The following is a 24,503-nucleotide window of genomic DNA, read 5'->3' on the forward strand; positions in this document are numbered from 1 at the left end:
CCGAAGACAGGGCTAGCTCCTCATTTTTTGTCATGTCAAAAAAATCGTGCATGATTGCAACAATATTGGCAAAATATCGTTGTACTTTATATTTTTTGATATACTGTGAACAAAACAAGTGCCCTATGAGACAATCGTGATTTATGATTTATGCATTTTCAAACTAAATTTACAACACTTCATGTTGTGTTTTATGCTTCCATTAAAAAACAGTCTTACTGCATTTTACGCTAAATTTATGACACTTTTTATGTGTTTTACAACAATCTCTTGCGAAGTGAGATTGTGTGCGTGTTTTACACTAAATTTCGTACTCATTTACGCTATTTTAGCTCACGTTTTACGTTGAAATCATTCGAGCCAGAACCCGTGCACGATCGGCTGCATGCGATTTTCACGCCGTAATTTTGGGCCCTGTTTGCTGTTACAAAACAGATATATGATTTACGACAAATTTCGTACTCATTTATACTGTTTTAGATAGCGTAAATGAGTACGGAATTTATCGTAAATCCTATTTCTGTTTTGTAACAGCAAACGGGTCCAAAATTACGGCGTGAAAATCGCATGCAGCCGATCGTACGCGGGTTCTGGCTCGAATGATTTCAGCGTAAAATGTGAGCTAAAACATCGTAAATGAGTACGAAATTTTGTGCAAAACACGCGCACAATCTCACTTCGCAAGAGATTGCTGTAAAACACATCAAAAAGTGTCATAAATTTGGCGTAAAACGCAGTAAGACTGTTTTTTAATGGAAACATAAAACACAACAAAAAGTGTCGTAAAATTTAGTTTGAACATACATAAATCACGATGGTCTCATAGGGCACTTGTTTTGTTCACAGTATATCAAAATATAAAGTACAACAATATTTTGCCAAAATTGCTGCAATCATACACGATTTTTTTGACATGACAAAAAACGAGGAGCTAGCCTTGTCTTTGGTACTTGAGACATTTGGAACCATTAGCCTTTAGCTAGGTCGTGGTCCGAAATGGAAGCATCGCTGCTCGGTCTCTTGTCAAAACAGGTCTGTGTAAGCATGTATAAAGCATAAAAGAAACCTAAAATGATTCACCAATTAAAAGACATGGATTGAGAGGAATGATATAATATAAGAGTAGAGTTATGCATTCACTTAGATCATGCTGCTCTACAACAACCTGTCACATCATTTATTCATTTTCATATTCTTATATCTCTCATCATTTATTCTTATTCCTTCGTTACTTATTGTGAGTGTTTATCAACCAAAGGTTGGAGCCTAGACAGCAATAAAAAATTGTTTATGTGCAAACCTCTTGCAGAAACCAGAGCACAAACGTTTCCTTTACTTCCTAAAAAGGCCTATTACTGAAAGGATCATCATGAACACAATGAAACAGGCGACGCCAATAGAGATTCTGGCTACCCTGCTTTTCCTCCCTGCATATATCAACAGACAGTTAGATATTTAACAAATCGAGTAGGAGAGCTATCGATAACAAGAGTCAGTTAGATATTTCTGATGGATTTTGACAATATGTACAACTGGACAGTAACAATGTTGGAAGAGATGTTCTATTTTGGGGAAAACGAGAATAGTGAGTGTCTTACCTCCTCCGGACTCCAAAACTGATGGCGTGAGCACAACCCCGGGCAATGGAGCCGGCAATGGAGTTCAGTGTTACAGCATCCAAGAGACTCCAAAACTGATGGCGTGAGCACAACCCCGGGCAATGGAGCCGGCAATGGAGTTCAGTGTTACAGCATCTAAGAGCCGACAATGGAGTGAAGGAAAACCACAATGTGATACCAAAGGTGCAACACTACATACAAAATCATTGCTATTACAAGAAACATGGTGGAAAAGAAGAAGAAATGGTCACATTGGTGGGGGTAGTTCATCCTGAGATCAATAATTTCTTCTCTTCTGCCTCGACTTAGCCCTCTTCTTCCTCGCCTCCTCTTTCTGCTTTTCGGCCTCCTCCTTCTCAAACTTCTCCTTTTCCCTCTTCTGCAAGAAGTCCTGCACCGACAGGTAGATCACCTGCATTGCAAAGAGAATCGTGAGCTAGCCAAAAGCACAGTCTGGTATCTGGAGAGACCAGCATCGACCTTCCAATACCACAACAGCTCGCAAGCGACAAGTCGCAACCCAGCTCACGATTTTCATGGAAGGACACGCACCCCGAGGGTGAGGATGGAGAGGCCGACGAACGCAAGTGTGAGCAGCACGGACACCACCGTGGCCGTGATGCTGTCGTCGTCGGCGGCCACCCTCATCGCGGCATCCGCATCTTCGAGGGCCAACTCTGCTTCGCCGCCCACAGCAGCAGCCGGGCGTCCGCGCCACAGCCCATACCTCGCGAGGAGCAGGGGACTCGAAGCCCTTCTCCCTCCTCCCTCCAACACATTCCTAGCAGCACGCCTCAACGGAAGAGGCCTCAGCGACGCGAGGGGCAGAATAGAGACCGAGCTCACTGCTGCCATTATCCCCTCCCGGCGCGCGCCGAAGCAAACAGCACGGAGGAGACGCTCTTCCGGCGCTCCGCCATGGATCTCGTCTATGGGGACACTTGTCCGCCGGCAGTTGTGTTGGCTTCGCTGCGCTCGCTCACGTGGTGCAACCGTCACCACTGAAATTCTAGTTTCAGCCATCGCGGAAAGGCCAGGTAGAGCGGTTGTTTCTATAAGATGATACATGAGCGTAAACCTGTGTAAGCGTAAAACCTCATCTGGGCGCCGAACGCTCCTCCGCGCCGCTTCCTGCCCGCGAGGCTGAGCGATGCCACGACCTTGGCGAAGGAGTAGTCGGCGGTCTTGCGCACCCCGAGCATGGTCACCTTGTTGAGCCCCTTGAGGCCGCTGTAGGCTTTCATGCCCTCCACGTACGTGACGCCGGCGGCGGGCCTCCTCTTGGCTGCCGGGGCCGCTAGCGACGGGGCCGTTGCCACGGCGAACGACGCCATCCCTGCGCTGCGTGGACTGGACTGGCTAGAGAGCTAGCCTGCTGGCGACGGGCAGCGCGGACAGGCGGTGAGAACCGGTATATGCAAGGCGGCGGACGCGCCGTGACTGTAACTGTAATGAAGTGTAGTGCAGAGTATGGGAACGCGGCGTGAACCGACGACGCTTACCTGTGGGCTGTGGCTCGTGAGAGAGACGAGTGTGGCCGGCGGGGGTGGAACCGTGGAACTGGATGGGATGGCTTGAGCGCGCGTTTTTTTTTGGGTACGGGAGATGAGGGGAGGATAAGGCGGGGCGCGGAATGGATGGTTGCCAAGGGGGAGTTTATCCTCGGTGGTGAGTGTCACGGAGGAGGTTCATGGGCGGAACCAGGGACACATGGAGGACTGGAGGTCCGCACCACACAGGAGGCAAGCCTATGCCTTTCGATCTCCTGGAGGCACACGCAGCCTGCGACCCCTGAGAGATGACATTATGAAACACGACGGATGTGGCTTCAACGAAATAGAGGCTCAGGCGAGGGTTTCTTCATTATAGAAAAGCTGAGCATAGCTAACACTCTAAAATAAACATACCAACTCCATTAACGGATTCAGAGCAGTATTAGTCTCGTTGAAACCGGGTTCCATCCCCAGCGCCGTCGCTGTCAGTTCTCCTCCATCCCCCGTCGCGTTCTCCTCGTCGGCCTGCTGCTCGGTCTCCGGCTGGTCGCAGGGGTGCTGTCACGGTTGCGAACTGGACCCCATCTCCCTCTGTTGATGACTCCGGTGCTGGTGGCGCTCCATCTCCATCTGCTGGGCACTACGGGGGTGCTGCCATGGTTGCGAACTGGACTCCATCTCCCTCCGTTGATGGCTCTGGTGGCACTCCATCTCCATTTGCTGATTACTGCTCCGGTACTGCCATGGTCCGTGCTGATTTCAGCAACCCTTCCATGGGGTTGCTGCTGCTTTGGTCGAGGCGATGACGACGAGGAGGCGAGCCTAAACTCCTTCAAGAACGATGAGCTCGATTGCGTCGCTCCAGCCTCTGTTGCCTTCTGCAGGAGCGCTGTCGCGGACATGTGTGGCGCCGGGGGCGGAGCGAAGGTGCCTGAGTTGCTTGCGCTTGTCTGCGGGAACAGAGAGGGTGCTCCGATCGCAAGGCAAAGGAAGGTGGGATCGACACCGATGAGGTCGCGCAGAGATCTGCTCTGGGAAGTGGTGCTTGTTGTGGCGGACGCGAACAGACCGGCGAAGGTGTTGGTGGTTGTAGATAGCACGATGGAATTGGAAATGCTGCCGTCTGCGCCGCAGGTTGTGCTGCTTCACTTCCCAATGGAGCGGTGTCCGCGGCGGGACGGGGATTACGCGGGGAAGACACGAGCTGCGAGAGGCGGTGGAAGGAGCACTTGGCGGCGGCGAGGTCAAGGCCCGGGGCGGGCTGGAGCTGGAGCACGCCGACCGGATCGGGGCGACCGGAGGGGAGCAGGCGCTGGGAGGCGAGGAGGACGTCGGCGACGACGAGGAGCTCGTCCGCACCGGGGAGGTACGGGTCAGCCTCAACCGCGCGCTCCGCCAGTCGCTTGCAGCCGACCAGGTCCCGCGCGGCGAGTAGCTTCCGGGCGATCTCGAGCCACCGGACCGGCTCGGCGCGGCTACGGCGGCCGCAGACCCCGGAGAAATCCATGTGTGGTGGAGATCTCCATGGTGGTGGGCTCCACCCTGCGCCGCGCCAGCGACGGCAGCGGCGACGGGAACGCCCTGGGTTGGGCCGCGTGCGGGCCACCTCCTCCTCCCCCGCGCTCGTCGTCGCCGCAGCCCGGGCACGAGCGGTCGGTGGCGGCCGAGCCGTCGGTATCGGAGAAGCCGTCCGAGCCTGTCTCCGAGCGGTGGCTTCTGTGCCTGAATCATGCTCCATATGTGGTCCCTGTCCGGCCGGTCGACATCGCCGCCATGGCCCGTCTCCTTTGGCATGACGGTAGCCTTCTCGGCGCCAGCGGCGGCGGCCTTGCCGTTGCCGCCATCGCCAGCGCCCTGCTCGACGGACTGCTGGCACGGGAGGAGCTGCTGCTCGGTGGTCTCCAACACTGTCAGTGCATGTCCGTGGACGGCAGCAAGAGCGAGCAGCAGGCCTCACGTATATGGTAACGGAAATATGACGATGTGAGTTTGAGATCGTCGTTACCTGTTAATGAAGTTGACATGTCCATTTTAGAGTATTGACTATGCCCAGCTTTTCTATAATGGAGAAACCCTCGCCTGAGCCTCTATTTCGTTGAAGCCGCATCCGTCGTGTTTTATAATGTCAAATCTCTCGCGACCCCTGCATGCTTCTCGAAGAAACACTTCCATTATTTGGTTGACTGTATTTGCTAATGCTTACATCGCGGAATCCAATGAGATGGTGTTTGATTGTTGTCAACTAGGCTCTACGCGTGCGAGATATGTGTTTGATTACCTGCATGCAGGTATGGAGTCAGACTCGAACGACACTTAAAGCACCCTGGGTCAGACTCTGCAGACACAAGCAAATTGGTCGTATCTCTAGAGCCAGGCTCCCGACGACCTGGCTCATGCAGCCGGGCTACCGGGAGAAGCCAACTAAACACGCGGTATGTTGCAGGTTTGCGTCTGTCGTTCACCAGCGGCTCTCCACAACAGGATTGTTCTATTATATCGGCGCGATTCCATTCATACGGGCCTCGTTGGAGGAGGCGCAGCCCAAAACACTCTGCTTCTCTATCGGAAAATGGCAGGAACAAGCCTAGCTCAACAATCCCATCGAATCCTGCTGTAACGGCCCACTGGACTACCGATTAGCATGGCTGCTTAGCTATATTGACATGCAAAGGCAATAATCACTCTATATATGAGAATGAGATCCAAACACCCCTTATTTTTAATCCAGAATTCAGATTCTACATTCACTATCCAGAATCCAGAATCTACCCAAACCACTATTTAGGGACTTACTGGTTACTGTCAGTGGTATCAGAAATTTGACAACATCTTGTTTTGTTAGTTTCTCTGCATACATTTGTGGAAAAACATGAGATTTTGGCCCTTTCTCAGTGTATCGTAACTTTGTTGTCACTTATCATCAAAGGCTGGTTGTTTTGGGGTTTTCAGGTTGGGCTTTTGCTGCTTCAGTTCTGCACCGACTGGCACCTCTCTGGATTGGAGCAAGAGGGCTTGAATTTACATGGGAGTACATATTTCAAGGACTTGAAGCAAATGCTAATCTTGTATGCACTCAATACCATGTGAAAATATAATACCAGATTCCTTCATTTGTAGAAAGCAACTTCCTAAACTCATGGTGTTTATTTAACCTATTTGTCAACAATAAGAATGCTGATTTATGTTTTTCTACAGGTGATGACCCTCTCCCTTGCTGCATTGGGATCCTTGATGTGGCTTAGGAAGAACAAGCCTAGGACTTTGGTTCCGATAATTTATGCATGTGCTCTGCTCTTAGCAACAATGCCATCTATTACCGGGTAAACAACGTTCTGCTTTGTTTATTTGTTCATATCTCCCCTGTTTTCTGAAACAGAAAGGGCTTTATTACAAGAAATCATAATTTCTAGATGTGTATGTCTTCCTTTTTTTGTTGTTAAGCCATGTCTGTAGATTATTCTAGCATGACTTGTATGGAATCAAGACTAAAAGGCTTCTTTGTTGTTGTTTGTGTTGTCAGTTAGTTTGAACTCAGGAAGATTATATATGTTCTATACTCTCCACTGACCAGGAAATACCATTCTTTAGCCATCACCTTTAGGTCCGATTGTTTATTGATTTCGCTGTGATTTGTGCGTTCCATGCTCCCTAGTCGTATTGTTCACTGGGCTAAACATGCTCAAATAATGCAGCTACTTGAGGAGGTCATTGGAGTGGCAGACACCAAAGGTGGTTGGCTTCGAGCTCATCTCCTCTCTTGTTATGGCTTTGATCAGCTGGCAGCTGTTCTCGGCTTGTCAGAGACCGACGTGACGAAACATCCATATCACTGCCAATTTTACGTGCAGTTTGAAGCTGCTGAGGATGCTTCCTGATACGTCGGAACTCGGAAGAATTAGGATGATTCTTTGAACTCTGGACCACAACTCTTCTTGGCGCTCGGTCACAGAACATCTGTTGTGACTTAGAGAACTGTCGAGCAGAAACCCATGACTCAAATGAGTTAATTCTGTAACAGATGCTCAGGTAGGCATTTGATCTGAAACATTTGTTTATCGTTATTACGGTGTGCATTTCAGACAGATGCTATCTTTGGTCGCATCATCCAGCGTAAAGATCAGATGAATAAAAAGAAGTTTGGTTGCGTTCCTCTCACTCTTCATATGAACGCCTGAAGATCAATGTCAGACGACCTCGGCTCTGAAAACATGTTTTCCACAGTATTCATCAATTGTCATCGTTGATACAGTACATACCAAAGATTGAATCGAAAGCATACATCACGTTTTTATATATATATCACGGCTTATGAAGCAGGCGCGAGCGCCCTACTCGGCCTCCTCGACGGCGGCCTCCACCCGGAGCAGCACGAAGCCGACGGCGACGCCGACGAGCACGAGGCCGCTCATGGTGGCGGCGATCCTGAAGATCTCGGCGGCGGCGTTCATCTGGGCGCCGAACGCCCCGCCGCGCCGCTTCCTGCCCGCGGGGCTGAGCGACGCCACGACCTTGGCGAAGGAGTAGTCGGCGGTCTTGCGCACCCCGAGCATGGTCACCTTGTTGAGCCCCTTGAGGCCGCTGTAGGCGTTCATGCCCTCCACGTACGTGACGCCGGCGGCGGGCCTCCTCTTGGCTGCCGGGGCCGCTAGCGACGGGGCCGTTGCCACGGCGAACGACGCCATCCCTGCGCTGCGTGGACTGGCTAGACCGCTAGAGAGCTAGCCTGCTGGCGACGGGCAGCGCGGACAGGCGGTGAGAACCGGTAAATGCAAGGCCGGCGAGCGTCAGGACGGACGCGCCGTGACTGTAACTGTAGCGCAGAGTATGGGAACGCGGCGTGAAAAGACGACGCTTACCTGTGGGCTGTGGCTCGTGAGAGAGACGAGTGTGGCCGGCGGGGGTGGAACTGGATGGGATGGCTTGAGCGCGCGTTTTTTTGTACGGGAGATGAGAGGAGGATAAGGCGGGGCGCGGAATGGATGGTTGCCAAGGGGGAGTTTATCCTCGGTGGTGAGTAGGGATGGCAACGGGGAAATCCCCGTCGGGTTTTGGCTCTCCATACCCGTCCCCGCGACAAAAAAATTTCCCCACGGGGATCCCCACGAACTCTTGCGGGGGGCATTTCTTCCCCATCCCCGTTCCCCACGGGGATAAATCCCCATCGGGGATCCCCGTCCCCGCTTAAATTATAATTATGACATACTTTCTTTGTTATTAATACAAAACATTGTCACTTATATACATTGTCAGATGTTAGAACTCATTATGTGTACATCAAAATAACATATTTGTACAACGAGTTATCTCTTAACAATGTAATTATTTATTTTTATCATTATATATTACATGAAAACATCACCATATATAAGTTTAACGGGTCCCCGCGGGGAACGGGGACGGGGAATGTTTCCCCATCCCCGTCCCCGTTTATCCATCGGGGTAGAATTTTTCCCCGTTTACATCCCCGCGGGGGGAGAACCTTCCCCATCCCCATCCCCTAATAGAGGAATTCCCCGCGGGGAATCGGGGATCGGGGCCCCATTGCCATCTCTAGTGGTGAGTGACATGGAGGAGGTTCATTTGGTGGGCGGAACCAGGGACTCATGGAGGTCCACACAGGAGGCAAGCCTATGCCTTCGATCTCCCGGAGGCATCCGTGGGACGCACACGCACACGCAGCCTGCGACCCGCTTCCATTATGTTGCGGGCTTGCGGCTGCCGTTCACCAGCGGCTCTCCACAGCAGGATCGTTCTATTATTATAGTTCTAGGATGAAGTTTGTTCTTTGTTGCGTTGCTCATCAGAACGTCATGTGACTCTCATCTCTAATTCGAGCGTGTGCGTGCAATGCAGCCATTCTCGTTTCAGTAAACACTGGTATCCATGTACGAACTTGTCATAGTACAAAATGCTTGGACGATTTGGTGCGAGGGATCTACAGCAACCGCATGTCCAGACTTTATTCACAACTCCTTTTTTTGGGGTGGGGGTATTGGCGCGATTCCATTCATACGGGCCTCGTTGGAGGAGGCGCAGCCCAAAACACTCTGCTTCTCTATCGGAAAATGGCAGGAACAAGCCTAGCTCAACAATCCCGCCGAATCCTGCTGCAGGAACAGCTCAACAATCCCGCCGAATCCTGCTGCAACGGCCCACTGGACTACCGATTAACATGACCAGTCCACCCCCGGACCTCCACAGCCCACAAAAGTTCTCCGGGGCTAGCATTGCCGGATCCAACCGCTTCCTCGCCGGCGTGGGGACCCCGGCCGGCGGCTCCTGACAGCGAGCGTATTTATGAGCGCCGGCAGCAAGTCACGGTACGGACGAGTGCGGACCCGGCGACCGATGCCATGAGTACGAATCGCTGGGATATTTGGACCGGCGTAGCGATGGATCATGGAATCCATCCATGCCACGAGGAAGGTAAGGTTAGGTGAGGCCACTGGCCAGCAGCATGGCCTTCCACTAAATTTTGTATCTTTCCGCTTGTATGCTTATTACTGGCCGTAACAGTGCTGCTGGTAATCTGATGATCTAAAGGTGGCGACTGGCGGAGCAAGTCGTTCCGTTTTCCTGACACGACGTTACGCCCGTACTGTGTACTACTACGTGGCTGTTCGCGTTTCCATCCAGGTGCTGTGGTCTGGCCCCCGTCGTATGCTTGCGAGCAATTATTCGCCCATCTGACTGTGATTGCAGCAGGACCGAATCGATGACAAGTCCAAACGGTGGTGTTTTCTCTGCGTCACGTACGTAGGATTTGACGTTTACGAAGGACAACGATTTTGTATTAGTTGTAAAAAAAACAAACCAGGTCAAAAGTCTAGCCTCTAGTACGTACTACTAGCTAGCTAGTCAATAACCAGAGTCACACCATACATGTGTCGACACTGACTCGACACCATCGTGTAGGGTGGTGGGAGTATTCACCGCTCGGCCGGCATTGTTCGGTTCACACCTCGTATCGTAGTCGTACTCGGCCGGGTATTGTATTGTCAAACCCGACAGGGTTGACTAGGAAAGTAATCTATCTGGTAAGCGCTCGTGCCACGAAACTCCGTCCATGTTCTCGTACTACGGCGAGGACCGACTGACATTGGGCACATGGCCACGTGGACTGGTCGGTGCACGGTCAACAACTTGCTGGAGGCTGGAGCTCGCATCCGTTGGAGTGGAGCAGGTGGCGTAGCATCATCTATCTGTGCGTGCCACAGCTTCTGGATCGTGCTGGGCTGCTGGCAGTGCCAGCAAGGCGCAAGGGGATCAGGGAGAGCCGGAGAGGGATATGCTGCTGCCGTTGCTGCCCGCCGACCGGCTGCCAGCGCGTGCCGCCGTCGCTCTCGCCAACTCGGCCGCCGCCGCCGCCGCCGCGCGTCGCCTGTTTTTTTTTTCCTTCCTTTCATTCTTTCTTTTCAAGCACGTCCGCGCCGATGAGGGGAAAGCAAAGGCCGCCCAAAACCAAAAGCTGGGCCTGGGCGCGCGCGATTTCCACCCGGGGGGCAGCGAGTTGTCAGGCACCACCAACCATCCCGCACGCCGGCCACCAACGGGGACGTGACGGGCGGGGGGCGTTGGAGTCGCCGAACGGTATCAGAGAGCCCGCGCGAAAGGCGGGGCGGTTTTGGCCTTTCGTGGTCGAGCCGGATCCGCCGCAAAACAGCACGCCGTTTTGCGTTTGGTGGTGGTCGAGCCAGGCGGCGATCTCCCTGGTCAGCTACTGCACAACTTTGCTACACATTTTTTCTTACGGTTACCATGCAGGCAAGGCCTGCCTCCGTAACAAATCCAACTCTCCCGCAAGACAACGACGAGCCTCCGGATTAAAGAACGTTTAGTTTTTAGAACTAATTTTTATTCCCTCTATTTTATTATTTTAGTCCCTAAATTTACAACTTTTAATGGCGCCTCAGCAAAATGTCAGCAAATGTTAGAGCATCTCCAAAAAGCTTTCTACAAAATAACTTCTTAAAATCAGTTTAAGCGGCATCTAAAAAATTAGTGGGGATAGATTTGAATCATTTCTCCAACAGATCCCTTAAAGCAGCAGATTGTTTCCGGGGAGTCTAAAAATCCCCTCATTTGTATCTACAAATGAGGGAGTTTTAAGGGTTATGAAAAAGTTGGGAGCATTTTACGAGAACTGTTGGAGACACGTTTTTATGCTTTTCTAAAAAAAACTTGATTTAGAAGAGACTTCTAGGAAGCTCTTAGAGATGCTCTTAGGTAGTGTTTGGTTGAGGAGCTAAGTAGAACGGAGTCGTTCCATCCCTGATTATAGGAACAGAGCCGCTCTGTTCTGTGTTTGGTAATCTGGAACGGAGCGGCTCTGTTTTTTGTTTGGTTGTAAAGTGAACGGAACGGAGCGTGACTGTGCGAGCGGGATGGGAACGGAGCGGCTCCGTTCGGTTGATTTTTTTGGAGCGAAATGGTTCCGGATCTGAGGAGAATATTCCCTAATTGAAGCCATTCTGTTCTAGTTACTTTATAACCAAACAACAATAAAACTGGGACAGAACGGCTCCGTTCTACTTGGTTATTCAACCAAACGCTAATGCACGAGCCATTTCAGTCCCACCAGGATCCACACTTTTAACCGTCACATGACTGACTGGACGACTTTGTCGCGCTTACTTCATAAGTAAAGCTAAACGAGGCAAAAGAGAGACAGAGAGAAAATGCATCATCTGAAACACTACACATCTTGGGACAGGTGAGGATTCAACAGCAAAACCGAAAAGGGTAGAATCACCTATCATCATGCTGCTATTCAATATTCATGCCGCAACAACAATACAGGCGACCGGACCTAATTTCATGGCCAATGGAGCCAATTTACAAGCGAGTACATGGAAATGATGCTCCTCAAAACAATTAGTAGGTGTAGGTGGGTACATATAGATCTCCAACAAAACCTACAGACCAAAAAAAAAAGTCTCATGCCTAGAAGAAAAAAAAGGGGAGGAAATAAGAATGAAGAAATATAAACAGCCGCGCCGCCAAGTCGATGCCATGCTGAGGCATTTGGATACAAAAGAACAATACTACGCAGAAGCACCTTGGCATCTCTCTTCTTCTACCCCCACACCCCTTTCAGTTACGCTGGTGCTGCCGCCACCACCCACCCTCCCTCTACTATGAAACCATCTGATGCTATCTTTCTGCATCCTCCGGAATGGACGACAGCCTCTCCTGCTCAAGGAACGACGAGTCGAGAAACTTGGCGACGAACGCCCACAGCCTGTAGACGTCCTCGAAGTTGGTGAGGAACCCGAGAGAAGCGGTGACCACTTCCGTCCCGACGACAGCGTTCTTGCGAGTATTCTTCTTCTCGCGGCGGCCGCTCGCCGCAGCTGGCGAGGAGGAAGAGCTGAGCCCCACGTCGGCCGCGCCGTGCCTCTGGCTGTCCGTGAGCCGGATGTGGCTCAGGAACCCGACGCCCAAGGAGAGGCCCTCCTTCTCCGCCAGCTTCTGCACGGTCTCAGGGTTGATCAGGGAGGTTCCGGACCCGCAGTCCTTCACGTTGAACGCGACCGCTGCCCCGCGGTCGTACTTGATCTTCGGACCGTATATGTAGACGAGGGGGGGTGCCGCTGCCGCTGCCGCCCCCTCGCCGTCCCCTGAGTCGGGCAGCCGGAGCTGCAGCAGCGACGTCACCAGCCAGTTGATCAGGTACCGCAGCCTGAGCGTGGTCTTGCTGAGCCCCAGCATGTTCACGTGGTCGAGGTGTCTGCAGACGATCTCGGGCTCTTTCCTTCCGTCCTGAGCCTCGTCGTAGTCGCTGTACGCGTCGTCGTCGTTGTCGTCTGCCATCGCGTATCCAGATGTCTCGCCGGCATCCGAGTTACGGCAGAGCCTGCTGTCGTCCATGGTGAACGATACCTTGCGCCCCATGCTCGACACGCGCTCCGGTTCTTCTACTCCGAAGAACCTTCCTCCTCCGTTGAACCTTCCGTTGTGTGCTTCCCGCCTTCCCAGCAGGCGGAAGTCGCCCTCGTTTTCCCTTCTGATCGCGCTCTCCTTGGTCTCCGCTTGGGTTTCTGAGCAGATCTCCGATGTGGAGCCGTTCTCGCGGGCGGTACAGGTCCCGAAAACGGAGGTTGCACTGCCTTCAGCAGGGCCATTGGCACAAGAAAACTTTACGAACCTCTTGTTTACTTTACCATCTCTGTTGTCTTCTTCAATCTCACTGATATGAATGTTCTTGATGCCGTTACGTGAATGGTCTTCCTCTGGAACAACTTCCACAGGCCCTGGCTCTTGTGATACCGACCTCACGGCTGCATCAAATGACAAGACATGCTTGTCATGAACAGGGCTCCTTGACAGTTTGGATGGCACCTTCGGCGACGCCTTCTTCCTGCCAGAAAACCAGGACGCTGGCAACGGAGAGCCCAATTTCCCCTTGCTTGATTGCTCTGAATGGTCGGAACCAGGTGGGCTCTGTCCCAGATCAACCCAGAAGGAGTTCTCCGATGACTCATCCTCACTGAACACGGGGCTCTTCATCACCTCTCCAACAGAAACACTCTCGCTCTCTTCATATATTGTGCTGGCACCATCTCTGTCTGAACTGTCCTGGTCCATCTCGCTCTCGATAACCTCCCTCACCTGCGCCGATGAATATGCGCCTGAGAATGCAGGCAATTGGGATGCATGGTGACTGTTCGAGGCTGACCCCTCCTCGATTGGAATGATGTTATCATCCTCCAGCCCGTCGAGGACACCATCAAACCCATCAACTGAATCACTGAGATACTGTGGGAAGACCGGCACAATCCGCACTAGCCCTGCCCCCGTCCCGCCGCTTGGGCTCTGCAAGCAAGCCATTACCGACTTCTTGATCAGCAAGCATCCAAAGCCCGTTGGGTCAGCCCCAAACACCCTGTAAAATGAAGTTATGATGAAGTCTGGCCGGAACAGAGACAGCCCCAGCGAGTCCATGTCCTTAGGCCCCAGAGCCCCAGCATCAAGCAGGACATGCCAGTGGTTCTGCTGAGCCAATGCCATCCACTGGTACGAGTACTTTGCCCCCGTCACCCTCGACTGCACAGGGAACACGAAGAGGCCAGTGGCGGAGTCCTTGCGCCGCCGCTTCTTGGTGGAGATCAGCTTCCGGAGCTCCGTGGTGCAGATCTTGAGCGTGGGCCACTTGAACCAGGCGGAGTATGCCTTGGCTCCCTTGTCACGCGCGACCTGCGTCATCCAGTTCACGGACTGGGACTCGTGGTCGAACATGGTGAGCAGGCGCTTGTTGGTGCCGAAGGGGTAGCACTCGGCGAGGAGCCGGAAGGCCGAGCCGCGGCTGACCGTGAAGACGAGACAGTACTCGGACTCGGGGATGTTGAGGTAATCCATGATGCGGTTCTTGATGTCGTGCTCCGCGGTGCCCTTCTCGGCGGCGCCGTAGAGCGCATGGTTGCTGAGGTTGGCGGTGATCTCCGAGAGCGTGAACGCCGCTGACGAGTCCGCAGGGTTGCAGCTTTGGAGGTAGGAGAAGAGGCCAAAGCCGCAGTAGTCGAGGCATACCTTGTCCAGGTGCGGGTACTCGTCGGCGCGGAGGCGGTCCACGTCCGACGCGGACGCGTAGTTGGGGTACATGACGAGGAACTTGGCGAGCGCCTCCTCCAGCACAGGGAGCGCGTCCGGCGACTGGAACGCGCGCTCCGCGGCCAACGCCGTCGCGCGCAGGAAGTCCCTCTGCGCGTGGAGCCGCGCCAGCGACCGCGACCGCCCCACGGACCCCTCCTCCGCACCGCCGTCCCCTCCATCGAGGAGCGCCACGTCGCGGGACTTGGCGAGGGACCCGTCCTCGGACGCCTCCTCCAGCGCCTCCCGCAGCTTGCTCTCCTGCAGCCGTCGCCCGCCGCCGGACCCCGCGCCCGCTCCCGCCGGCGGCGTCCGCGGCGGACGGTTCTTCTTGTCCAGGAGCAGCGCGGCGCAGTGGGACAGCGGCTTCCACAGTTTCAGATGCATGGCCGCCCGCCCGCCTGCCCGCGCAGAAATCCGGGACCTTTCCTACAACATCCGATTCCCCACCGCCGCCGATGGCCCCCTCGCGAATTCTCGGGATCAAATCAGCCCGCGATCGAATTCGACGCGGACAAGGGTCTCTCCTAGGGCTTCGAGGGATCGACGGAGACGGACGATCGGGCTGGGTGCCCTCACCGCTGCGGAATCTGGATCAAGGAACAGAGCAGAGAGAGAAGGGGACAGGCGGAGGAGTGAAAGGAAGAGGAAGCAAGGGCCGAAGGGGAGAGAGAGAGGACAGACGAGGAGGAGGAGGAGGAAGCGGAAGGGAGTTATTGGAGCACACCAACTCGTCTGCACGGAATTAAAAGCAGGGGGTCCCAATCCAAGCATTTAATGGCGACTCCACAAAATTGTTTGGCTGTATTTTGGATTTTGCTTCATCGGTAGATAGATTTCGATCTCATCTACGGAAAAAAAAACTAATGTACAGATATCCCAGATTTGCCTTTCGCTCGAAAATGCAATCTGTACTGAATCAAACAATCTTTGGAGATAAATGAGCTGTGGCAGATTTGCATTGCTGGTGAACTCATTAATTACTGCTTGCACTAGAGTCCTTAAGAAACCTCCTTGTCCGGTGGCGGTGAGCCGGTGACAACTTTTAAATTAAAATAAATCTCGCCTTCTGGAAATTTATAATTAACTAAATCTATAAGACCAACTACCGTATAAAATATTATTTTACATTATTTATAAAGTGAAATTTAAAATAAATAAAGAGTGAGATAGAGAGTCTACTGAAGATAGTTCAAGACGTTATATTTATTTCACCGGATATATTGAATATATCTTTATAACAAATAGATTTTCAAGGTACAAATGTAGATATTATTATTTTTATAAAGTGTGGCTTATTTTAAATTTAGCGTTAATTATTTTTAGTACGGAGAGTGCCTCATTTTGTCTTACATGACATTTTTCTACTATTTTTCAAGCAGAAAACATAGTCATTTGATTTTTTTTCTATTCTTCTCACTATACGTGTTTACACCTTGGGGTTGAACATTGTGTTACGCTGAAAGTTTTGGTTTGTCGGAGAAGATGGGAGTGGAAACGGGATGGGTCATGTGCATTGACTTTGTCCCGAGGAAAGTAAAGATATTCTCCTTGGGGCCGGGATTCCAGCTTCTGATCTGAAATGACTGGTTTTTCATGTACGTTCAATTGGCCATGGCTCAGAAAAGTCCAACCTCAGCACACACAAAAAAAGAGCTTCTTCAACGCTGCATCAAAATGGGACCCGACCTGATTCTTGTCGCAATTTAGGAACTCCCAAGTCCTAATCCTACATGTTTTGTTTTTCCAAACCTAATGATGCCCAGCCAACTACTGCTTTTCTTTTCTCCCCCACGGTACCGTACCGCGCGCTATGGATGATATGCCAACGAAACTGAATAATAATGCACAGAGAGGGCATTGCAGCCCACAAATTAACACATGATCGCCAGCTCGCCATGCCCAACTAATCTCAGAATCGCTAGTCCTGCTCCCAGCTTTCAAGAGATGTGGAAGACAGGTTTGCCCGAACGATGAAGCGAGCTGGTGTTTCTCATCCTGGAGTCACTTTCCTGACAGTTGGCCGGCGTCCATGTCGTCCAGGGATCATCAGTGCTTAACTGACGGCTAGCACTGCGATAGATATAAACAAGTCGTAGCAGAAACGCCCTGCAGCACACGTACATTGGCAGCCCAGCAAGTACGCGAGAGGGAGGGCTGAAGCTAGCTACCATCGCGTAGCAGTCCCAAGTGGAGTAGCTTGTGGGGGGAGGGTGGGGAAGAGAGTGTAGTTTAAAACCCTTCAATTCAAGGCCATGCTGTGGTTCTTGCAATGGCAACAAATGAACAGAACCACCCCGGCCCGAGTTGGGTTCTGCTGCTGCAGCATGGCCGTCAGCTTTATGTACAAGCATCCAAACCACACTTTTGGCGGTGCAGATCAAGTGTAAATTATTGATACACCGCCCGTACAAGTAATAAAAGTAGTTTGGCCCAAACTCTTGCCGAATGTCAGCTAGCTCAGACATGGGGGGTCCTCGTTTGGGAATTTGACCACGGTTACCGATAAACCTGCTGCTAGTGGTGGTAGCGTAACCATGAACCACTAGGGATAAAAGAAACCGCACCAGGTGCCGACGAGGCTTGGTTTCAGTAACTACTCTTTCTGATTAGGCCGAGGACTCTTTGCTGCGTTGCGTAATAAGCGCGATGGCGGTGTTTAATTACGCAGATAAAACTCTCGACTGGTCCAATGTCAACCTGAAATCCGGGTGACGCCGTGCCGCCATCGGAGCTGCGATGTGAATAATAATAATAGACTAGAGCAGAGAGCCTGTCCTGCTGGCTGGAGATACTTTTTTTTTCGTAGAAACTGCGTGTGTGTGGCCCTTGGCTTCCTCTGTGCGGCCATGTTCACGACGCCTTGCAAGCTCCTTGCTTGCTGTGCTGTGCTGTGCATGACGCTCCTCGCTGTTCAGGCATCATCAGTCCTTCACCTGCACAACTCATAGCTCCCTCCAGTTTCCAGCAATCAGCAAACACACATGCGCACAGCAGATTCTGGGGGTGAAAAGAAAAAGGGTTTCCATAACACAACACTACATGAACTAATTAATACTCCATCGGTTCCAATTTATAATTCTAAGCAGCCAGAATACCTGCACAGACTTCTTTTCCCCCTCCCCATATACAACAGCAGCAGCTGATGAGTCGAAACTGACTGCCTAAACAGTAATTTATGCGTACCACTAAACTGACTGCATAAGTGCTCTGACTTTATTAAAACCCAATCATGCGCGCGATGACCCGGTCGACGCAACATTATTGGACGGACAAAAGCCCACCAATGCGACAGTATCTCTATCCTTAAAAAAACGACGGAAGATTATTGAACTAATTTAGGTCAATGCCCATGGATGGCGATCTCTCCCTTATTTATTTATTTATTTTTTGTCTTTTTCTCCATGTGGAGCAGCGTCCATGGCACTAATTTAAAGCGCGGCATGAGGTCCATGATTCAGCATACAGTAGCTTTATTTCTAGAAGAATGTGTTTATTAGACTGGTTCCTCTTGATACCACACAAGCTCACAGGTCACATCTCAATTATAGACGGTGTTCAGTCTACCATCTGATGCAAATAAAAAATTAGATTTTTTTTTGGACGTGAACAGGTGATGAAAATGTTGTGTGGAACAGTCTGGTTTTCTCTCTGTCTCTCTCTCTCCACCGAGCAGCAAAGAGTTGGGGAGAAAAAAAAGGAGGAAAGGGTCAAAAGCCAAATCTATCTCACAACTGGCCCATGCCAATGCCATGATGCTGTTTTCCTCTTGAAGCCCCTTTGTCACAGCTAAGGGAAGGCTTTTGGCCAAAGGCCAAACCGCGAAAGCGTGTACACCTAAACCGTATATAGCTTTTGAAGGCAGGACCAGCTCCAATTGGAGATAAGACTGTATTGGTATGTGGTATCCATACATGCTGCCATGCTGGTACAGCTGCAACTGCGGCTTTCGCTAAAATGGCACTTCTCTGATTTACATATCCGCTATGGTACATGGCTACATGCTAGCTTAGCTCAAATTTATTCTCTGCTTAGGTGCTTCCGGTAGGAGCGGTAGCTCAAGCTAGCTTGTCTTCAGGCAGAGCTTCCCTGTTCCTGCCTCTTTTACCCTTTGATGCAAAACAATTAAAAGCTTACACTTCTTTCAGGGCAAGCACGTATGGAGTCTGTAGCTGCAGCCTCTACACACTTGGAGCCCAAATAATGCCCTCGTGCCATGTCTCTATGAAACTCCACAAAAATTGACTTGCTCACACTTTCTATAGCCTTAGCCACATTTTTTTATGCTATCCTGTATAACAGAGAGAATAAGATGAGAGGTTCACATATGGGCTGTATTTGGGCTAATTCAGCATAAATGACTGGTCCAATATACAAAACAAAAGAAGGCCTAACGGCTCACAATAAAGTACCGGCTGGCCAGAGCTGCGCCATGTGGAAGCAGGCCTTCGTTCCATTTGAATTGCCAGATTTCCAGATCGCGTGAAATACAATTATTTTGTTTAAGTTTTTTTTAAAAAAAAAAACTTTGGGAGCCTTCGTGCTCAATTTGATAGCGGTTATCATCTTAGACTGTCTCCAGCAACGTCCTCTATATGCATACTCTATATCTGTCCTTTACAGTCTTCTCTAAAAGATTCCATCTCCTATATCTACTTTCTCTCCAACAACGTCCTCTAAATCATATCCTCTATATGTAAATACCTATATTAAACATTTTTTTAATTTTTTAATTTTTGTACATACGTATTTGTCATACTCTCAAATATATTGTACATATTTTAGTTTTATTAAACCGGTTGTTTACAGTATTCAAATAGATAGAGAACCGTTTAGAGAAACTCTACATATAGAGGATCCAGCAGCGTTCTCTAAATTTAGAGGACCGTTTAGAGGACGTTGCTGGAGGGAGTAGAGGACGTCCTCGTTCTCTAAATTTAGGGTACAGGACCCTTTAGAGAGTCTTGTTGGAGCTAGCCTTACCACGTCATCTCTCTTAAAAAGCCCCATTAGATTCACTTGGCTTCTAACACAACATAAAACTACTAACAAAAAAAGTGGTCTAGTATTAAGTTTTAAGAATATTAGGAATTTAGACATTTTTACCTCAATTTAATCTAGAAACACGATACCGTATTTATGATGACACGTGCATGTGAAATATTACTGTTCACAAACTTAGCAATCACATACAAAAAATATATATGTACTGGTCATAGCAAAAAACATACTGGATTTAATAAATCCAGGGTTAAATTTATACCATGTCAAGGATTACATGCTCAAGGTCTTGGTGGATCCATTCGCACAAGTCAACATGGTGTGTTGCTCAAATTGCTGATCACAATTAACATGGACACCGAGGAGATCAATCATCCACTATAAAGAAGAGGAACAAGATAATATTTTGATTTGATCAGCGAACAGTCACTGCGACACTTGTCGAAAACCTGACCATAAGTGCATCCGAGCAGGTGTTGTAGATACAGGCATGTTTTCCTAACACTGTGTGTAGATGATTGGAATGAGGACTCCGATGCAACACGACTTAGTAGCGAGGGGCGATCATATGCTGGAGTAATCACTGTAACATATCGTCCACTATTTGTACTTTATAAGTTGATTACACCTCTACTGAATCAATCATTTCCTCTTCCATTAACTGATCTAAGTGGCAAAAAACAAGCACATCTACATAGCACGGGCACATCTTGGCTATAGCCACAACACGCCACGACGAGTTTGAAGACCTCGACGCCTCTGAATTAAGTCAACATATGTAATATGTGTTTATGATTCATTTGACCTAATAAAATAAAACACATGTCGTTTCCATACTAAATTAAAGAATATACTAGTCAGATATCTGTGCTTTACTACGGATTTTATATATCATATAAATAAGTTTAAAATATTTATTTAAATATAATTATTGTTTTTTAAACACTAAGATATGTATAGTCTGGTGGTTAGCCCCAAATTTCTAGAGCTGGGGTGCAGGTTCAAGTGCTCGCTCTGCATTTTTTTGCGCGGTGAGCAGACGCAGTATCTGGCTGCGTGAGCGCTAGGATCCGCAGGGCAGTAGAGAGAGGAGCGGGCGAACTAGTCAGACAACCTAGAGTGTCATCGTGTCCACGGGGCAATAGCTAAGAGAGGGACGGGAGAACCAGTCAGGACGCGTGGCTTTGAGGGTGAAGCTGTGGTAGCACCAGATGCCCATATTAGATTTTTAATATAATAGTATAGAAGATAAATAGGTATTGAGATACTTATTCAAATATAATTATTTTTTTATTTATAAACACTAAGTTATGTGTTTTCTGTTGGTTACATCAAATGTTTTGAGTAAAGGATTGTGGATTTGAGTGGTTGCTTTACACTTTTTTTTTGCACGATGTGGTAACGCGGAGGGTAAATCGTGGTAGCACCAGCTCAATATTATTGTTGGTCACTTGTTCTTAAATGTTGTGAGTCAAGAACAAAATAACACAATTGTTAATCTTTAAGGACATTTGTCTTTCGAAGCATTATCTCCTTACGGATATAATGCTTCTCAGACGAAGGTCAAGAATGACATACCTTCATCATATCAATGCTAGGAAAGGAATGCAAAGGAATAAATAAGATAATTATATCTTAATAATTTATTTATTCTTGCATTTCATAAAATATATATGAATGACAACAATGTTAATATTACATTGATACTTTCGGCTTGCTCGAAGGTGAGGATGCGAGAGAGTGAATACAATATTGTGTGAACAACACGATGCTACTGTTCATCTATTTATAGGCACGAGACGTAGCCCGGGTGAAAATATATTTATGACCTCAACATTTATCTATGAACATAATATGAATTATTAGGGATTAAGTAGTCTTTGTCCCTTCTCATCCATTATCGTACTTAGTCTTCGTCATCACTTCAAGCCGAAACTCTTTGGCTATAGCTTCGTCGTTCATTTTCATCACCTCCGGATTGTATTTACATCTTGTAATAAGAGAAAAATCTTTATCCCGAAGCTCCCCTCTAAAATAACCCATGTCACACTAGAAACATATGGTTAGTCGTGTTTTTTAGTACCTTTAAAAAAGAAGTCCTCCAACAATTATGTTCTTAATAGATTAGTATAGATAGACGAGGTTGGTGTTATCGAGTAAGAAACGAGTCTAAATGGTATTCTCTATTTTTACGTTAAAAATAGATCCAAAACTTTTTTTAATAAAAGTATTGCCACTAATATTTTTTATTTACATAATTACATATTCTAGAATCGGTCTTGTAATATTTATTTCTGTACAGCTGCTTAGCACCAATGGATTATGGATCTCAGGATCTACGTCTTCTATACCGACGGCTCACATGCGCCAGTAAAGCCCCAAGAAAGAAGTCCAATACCGGGTGCGCGCACGCAGATGGAACTAGAATTGAAGTATCTGAAGATATTTCTGTATCCTTTCTAGGGTGTGGTTTGTACTCTTTCTAGAAGACGACCGCGACTTCTCAGAATTCGCACTAAGCATTCTAGTCCTATAACTTCACAAGTTTTTTTTTCTATTCTCTGCTGGCTATTGTAAGGCTCTGAATGCAAGGTACTCCTTGTTTGCGAAAATTTTCATTAATGAAGGACCGACCTGCAAAAGTAGGGAAAAAGGATATTTATCATGTAGTCCGATCCTTATCCGTTGTACCCTCACCCTCTGCTTTATATACTGCCGAAGGTAATCCCGTTCGCAGTCGCAGTTCACCTACGCGGAAAATCACTAGTGATTCACTGAACAAAAAAAAATTACAAGAAGGAATCGAGAGCAAATGCTATCTTCAACCACACTCCGACCGCCGGCGCCGGCGCCGGCGCCGGCACACCTCACCATCTGCTCCTCGCCCGCAGCGTGGCGGCGTGCGCCGGCGGTGCGCGCGGTGCGGAACTACGACTCCATCCCGAAGCGGGAGCCCTTCAGCTCCAGCCGCAGCATCCTCCACGAGTTCCTCAGGCAGGACAAGCCCCTCATCCAGCGCACCAAGGACCAGATCACAGGTACGCTGCTCGGCGGCCCAACTGCCCTCGCCTCGTTGCTCCGTGATCTATTCTGTTTTTCTGATTGTTCTTTTATGCGTGTCATGCGGTGTCCTTGCCATGGTTTGGTGTAGTTTAGATTTGTTTATAGTTCTGTTGCCATCATGATTATTGCAGATTTGTTTATATGCTTCTTCTTGTTGGGAACAGATTATTGCACGGCCATCGAAGGCGATGAGTGCTGCAGCTGTTGGGACGCTTACTTTGAACTGAATAAACTTGAGGTACAGTACGCGCTAATCTCGTCAACAGATATTTGAAACCACGGGTCTCACTGCTTGGACTCATCCAACTCTATCTTCACAGCAAGAGCTGCCCAAAGACGAAATCGCAAGGATGGTGAAGGACTCGGAGGGTGACGTGAGGTACCTGATAGAGAGCATCCACCATCGCTCGGATCTGCGGAAGAAGGTGGCAGAGAAGTCTCGCAATTCAGTACCGTCAAGCTCCCAGGGTAGTAGAGCCGCAAAGCCAAGGCCGTTCCCCGTGCCTGATGGGATACCGAAAACGCAAGAAGAGCTCGCTGAAGAAGAAGAGGCGTTGATGCCGGAGTCTCCATACACGAGGCTGCTGAGAAGGATGGGAAGGTACCCTGATTGGTACACCCCACGCCCTGATCATGAGACCGACTGAATCGAGTTGCCCACCATCCTAGTGTCCCTTGTGGGAGTTTTTGGAGCATGGTAATCTGAGGCTCCTTTTATGGCCTGTGGTATGTGGTAAGATTAGATTTGTATCTATGCAGAATTGCAGATTAGGGTGTTCTTACTCTTTTCCAATTGTACTAATGAAAACCGGTGTGTGCTTTATGCTGTAAATATGTGGTAAATAGCTGAACGTTTTATTCGAGGTTCTGTGTACTGTTGCATCTCCGTATACCTTATTATATTATACGGAGTATATAACTTATTTTCGTATACCACTTCTACTTCCTCGCACGCCCACGTCAAGCTTAATACTGGCCATCCGATCTTTGATCCAAAGGCTGAGATCGCTTACAATGTATTTCATTCTTCACAAGGCTCTTTTATAGCTTCTCTCTGTGTGTTTGGCACAATGTGTTAATCCAGCTAGGTGAAGTAACACTTATAATTTTGAGACTGTTTGTCATAACCAGATTTGTTTTCTTCCTGTAGCAGGCGGCTATACCTATCTCTACCATCATGAAGAGAGAGAGAGAGAGAGAGAGAGGAATTCTATTGAGAGCTTAATGATTGTTATCAAAGAAATCGGGTTTGTCTAAGTGCTGAAAGTGCAAACTCTGATTTCCATCAGCTCTTGACCATGTCACCAAGGTTCCATTGTTATAGCGCTACCAGGCGGCCTTCCTTCTCCTTTTGTGCAACACATCGTTGCCATGTTTGAGGATGATCTTGGCTGCTGCTGCAAATTGATTCTAGAACTAGAACAACTTGCCCAAATGAAGGATGGCAAGGCCTTTGCTGAATCATTGGACTGTCTGTCAAATGTTATGTGTAATGTTCATGACTATCTAATCCATGTGGCATTAAGGTAAATCTTACACATAATGGATAATAACCATCACAGCTACTCCAGAACTTAACACGGCATGCATTTTTTTTTCTATCATGATAACAGAGTTCACAAATCAACTTCTTCAAACTTGTCTGCTGGGAATGCTAAGTTCACTCAGTCTCCTTTCCCAGAGTTGCTAGCTCATGTCCATCTTTTTTAACTTCCTGTTTGCAATTATGATAAAAAAA

General features: G+C 49.0%; 4 protein-coding genes and 1 pseudogene across 12 annotated transcripts; 2 read left to right on the forward strand and 3 right to left on the reverse strand.

Annotated features, from left to right (window-relative positions):
• Positions 1-778: 778 nt before the first annotated feature.
• Positions 779-3,341, reverse strand: LOC109939611 (uncharacterized). 7 transcript variants are annotated; one of them, XR_004849340.1, is made up of 6 exons: positions 3,122-3,326; positions 2,698-2,991; positions 2,172-2,620; positions 1,871-2,031; positions 1,599-1,754; positions 779-1,427 (listed from the first exon to the last, which is right to left on the reverse strand). XR_004849340.1 is itself a non-coding variant. In XM_035958935.1 (4 exons), exons 2-4 carry the CDS (start codon positions 2,951-2,953, stop codon positions 1,897-1,899), a joined length of 831 nt encoding a protein of 276 aa, XP_035814828.1. In that variant the 5' UTR covers positions 2,954-2,991; positions 3,122-3,330; the 3' UTR covers positions 802-1,896. The 7 variants fall into 7 exon arrangements, 2 of the variants coding, with proteins under 2 accessions (XP_035814828.1, XP_035814827.1); XR_004849342.1 differs by having other exon boundaries at positions 802-1,427; positions 1,599-2,031; positions 2,149-2,620; positions 3,122-3,341; XR_004849341.1 differs by having other exon boundaries at positions 824-1,427; positions 1,599-2,031; positions 2,172-2,628; positions 2,715-2,991; positions 3,122-3,330.
• Positions 3,342-5,505: 2,164 nt separating this feature from the next.
• LOC109939508 (uncharacterized) lies at positions 5,506-6,951 on the forward strand (annotated as a pseudogene).
• A 337-nt stretch (positions 6,952-7,288) lies between these two features.
• Positions 7,289-8,094, reverse strand: LOC100283789 (plastoquinol-plastocyanin reductase). Of its 3 annotated transcripts, none has more exons than XM_020553376.2 (2): positions 7,969-8,094; positions 7,289-7,838 (listed from the first exon to the last, which is right to left on the reverse strand). In XM_020553376.2, the coding sequence occupies exon 2, from the start codon at positions 7,792-7,794 to the stop codon at positions 7,441-7,443; it is 354 nt and encodes a 117-aa protein (XP_020408965.1). In that variant the 5' UTR covers positions 7,795-7,838; positions 7,969-8,094; the 3' UTR covers positions 7,289-7,440.
• A 3,772-nt stretch (positions 8,095-11,866) lies between these two features.
• LOC100501764 (uncharacterized) lies at positions 11,867-15,316 on the reverse strand. The gene has a single exon (NM_001196426.2). The coding sequence runs from the start codon at positions 15,086-15,088 to the stop codon at positions 12,266-12,268; it is 2,823 nt and encodes a 940-aa protein (NP_001183355.2). The 5' UTR covers positions 15,089-15,316; the 3' UTR covers positions 11,867-12,265.
• A 7,095-nt stretch (positions 15,317-22,411) lies between these two features.
• On the forward strand, positions 22,412-23,639 carry LOC100275443 (uncharacterized). The gene is made up of 3 exons (NM_001149817.2): positions 22,412-22,740; positions 22,930-23,003; positions 23,086-23,639. The coding sequence occupies exons 1-3, from the start codon at positions 22,515-22,517 to the stop codon at positions 23,410-23,412; spliced, it is 627 nt and encodes a 208-aa protein (NP_001143289.1). The 5' UTR covers positions 22,412-22,514; the 3' UTR covers positions 23,413-23,639.
• Positions 23,640-24,503: the final 864 nt, after the last annotated feature.

This window comes from Zea mays, chromosome 5 (assembly GCF_902167145.1).
Source record: "Zea mays cultivar B73 chromosome 5, Zm-B73-REFERENCE-NAM-5.0, whole genome shotgun sequence".
Classification (NCBI taxonomy): domain Eukaryota; kingdom Viridiplantae; phylum Streptophyta; class Magnoliopsida; order Poales; family Poaceae; genus Zea; species Zea mays.

Bases quoted from the DNA above. Each gene is read 5' to 3' on its own strand.
- LOC100283789 (XM_020553376.2), bottom strand. From the start codon at position 7,794: ATGGCGTCGTTCGCCGTGGCAACGGCCCCGTCGCTAGCGGCCCCGGCA.
- LOC109939611 (XM_035958934.1), bottom strand. From the start codon at position 2,953: ATGGCGTCGTTCGCCGTGGCAACGGCCCCGTCGCTAGCGGCCCCGGCA. The intron at 2,621-2,697 runs GTTTACGCTCAT...CTAGAATTTCAG, and splicing joins GAGGTTTTACGCTTACACAG to TGGTGACGGTTGCACCACGT. The intron at 2,032-2,171 runs GTGCGTGTCCTT...TTTGCAATGCAG, and splicing joins TCTCCATCCTCACCCTCGGG to GTGATCTACCTGTCGGTGCA.
- LOC100501764 (NM_001196426.2), bottom strand. From the start codon at position 15,088: ATGCATCTGAAACTGTGGAAGCCGCTGTCCCACTGCGCCGCGCTGCTC.
- LOC100275443 (NM_001149817.2), top strand. From the start codon at position 22,515: ATGCTATCTTCAACCACACTCCGACCGCCGGCGCCGGCGCCGGCGCCG. The intron at 22,741-22,929 runs GTACGCTGCTCG...TGTTGGGAACAG, and splicing joins CACCAAGGACCAGATCACAG to ATTATTGCACGGCCATCGAA. The intron at 23,004-23,085 runs GTACAGTACGCG...CTATCTTCACAG, and splicing joins TTGAACTGAATAAACTTGAG to CAAGAGCTGCCCAAAGACGA.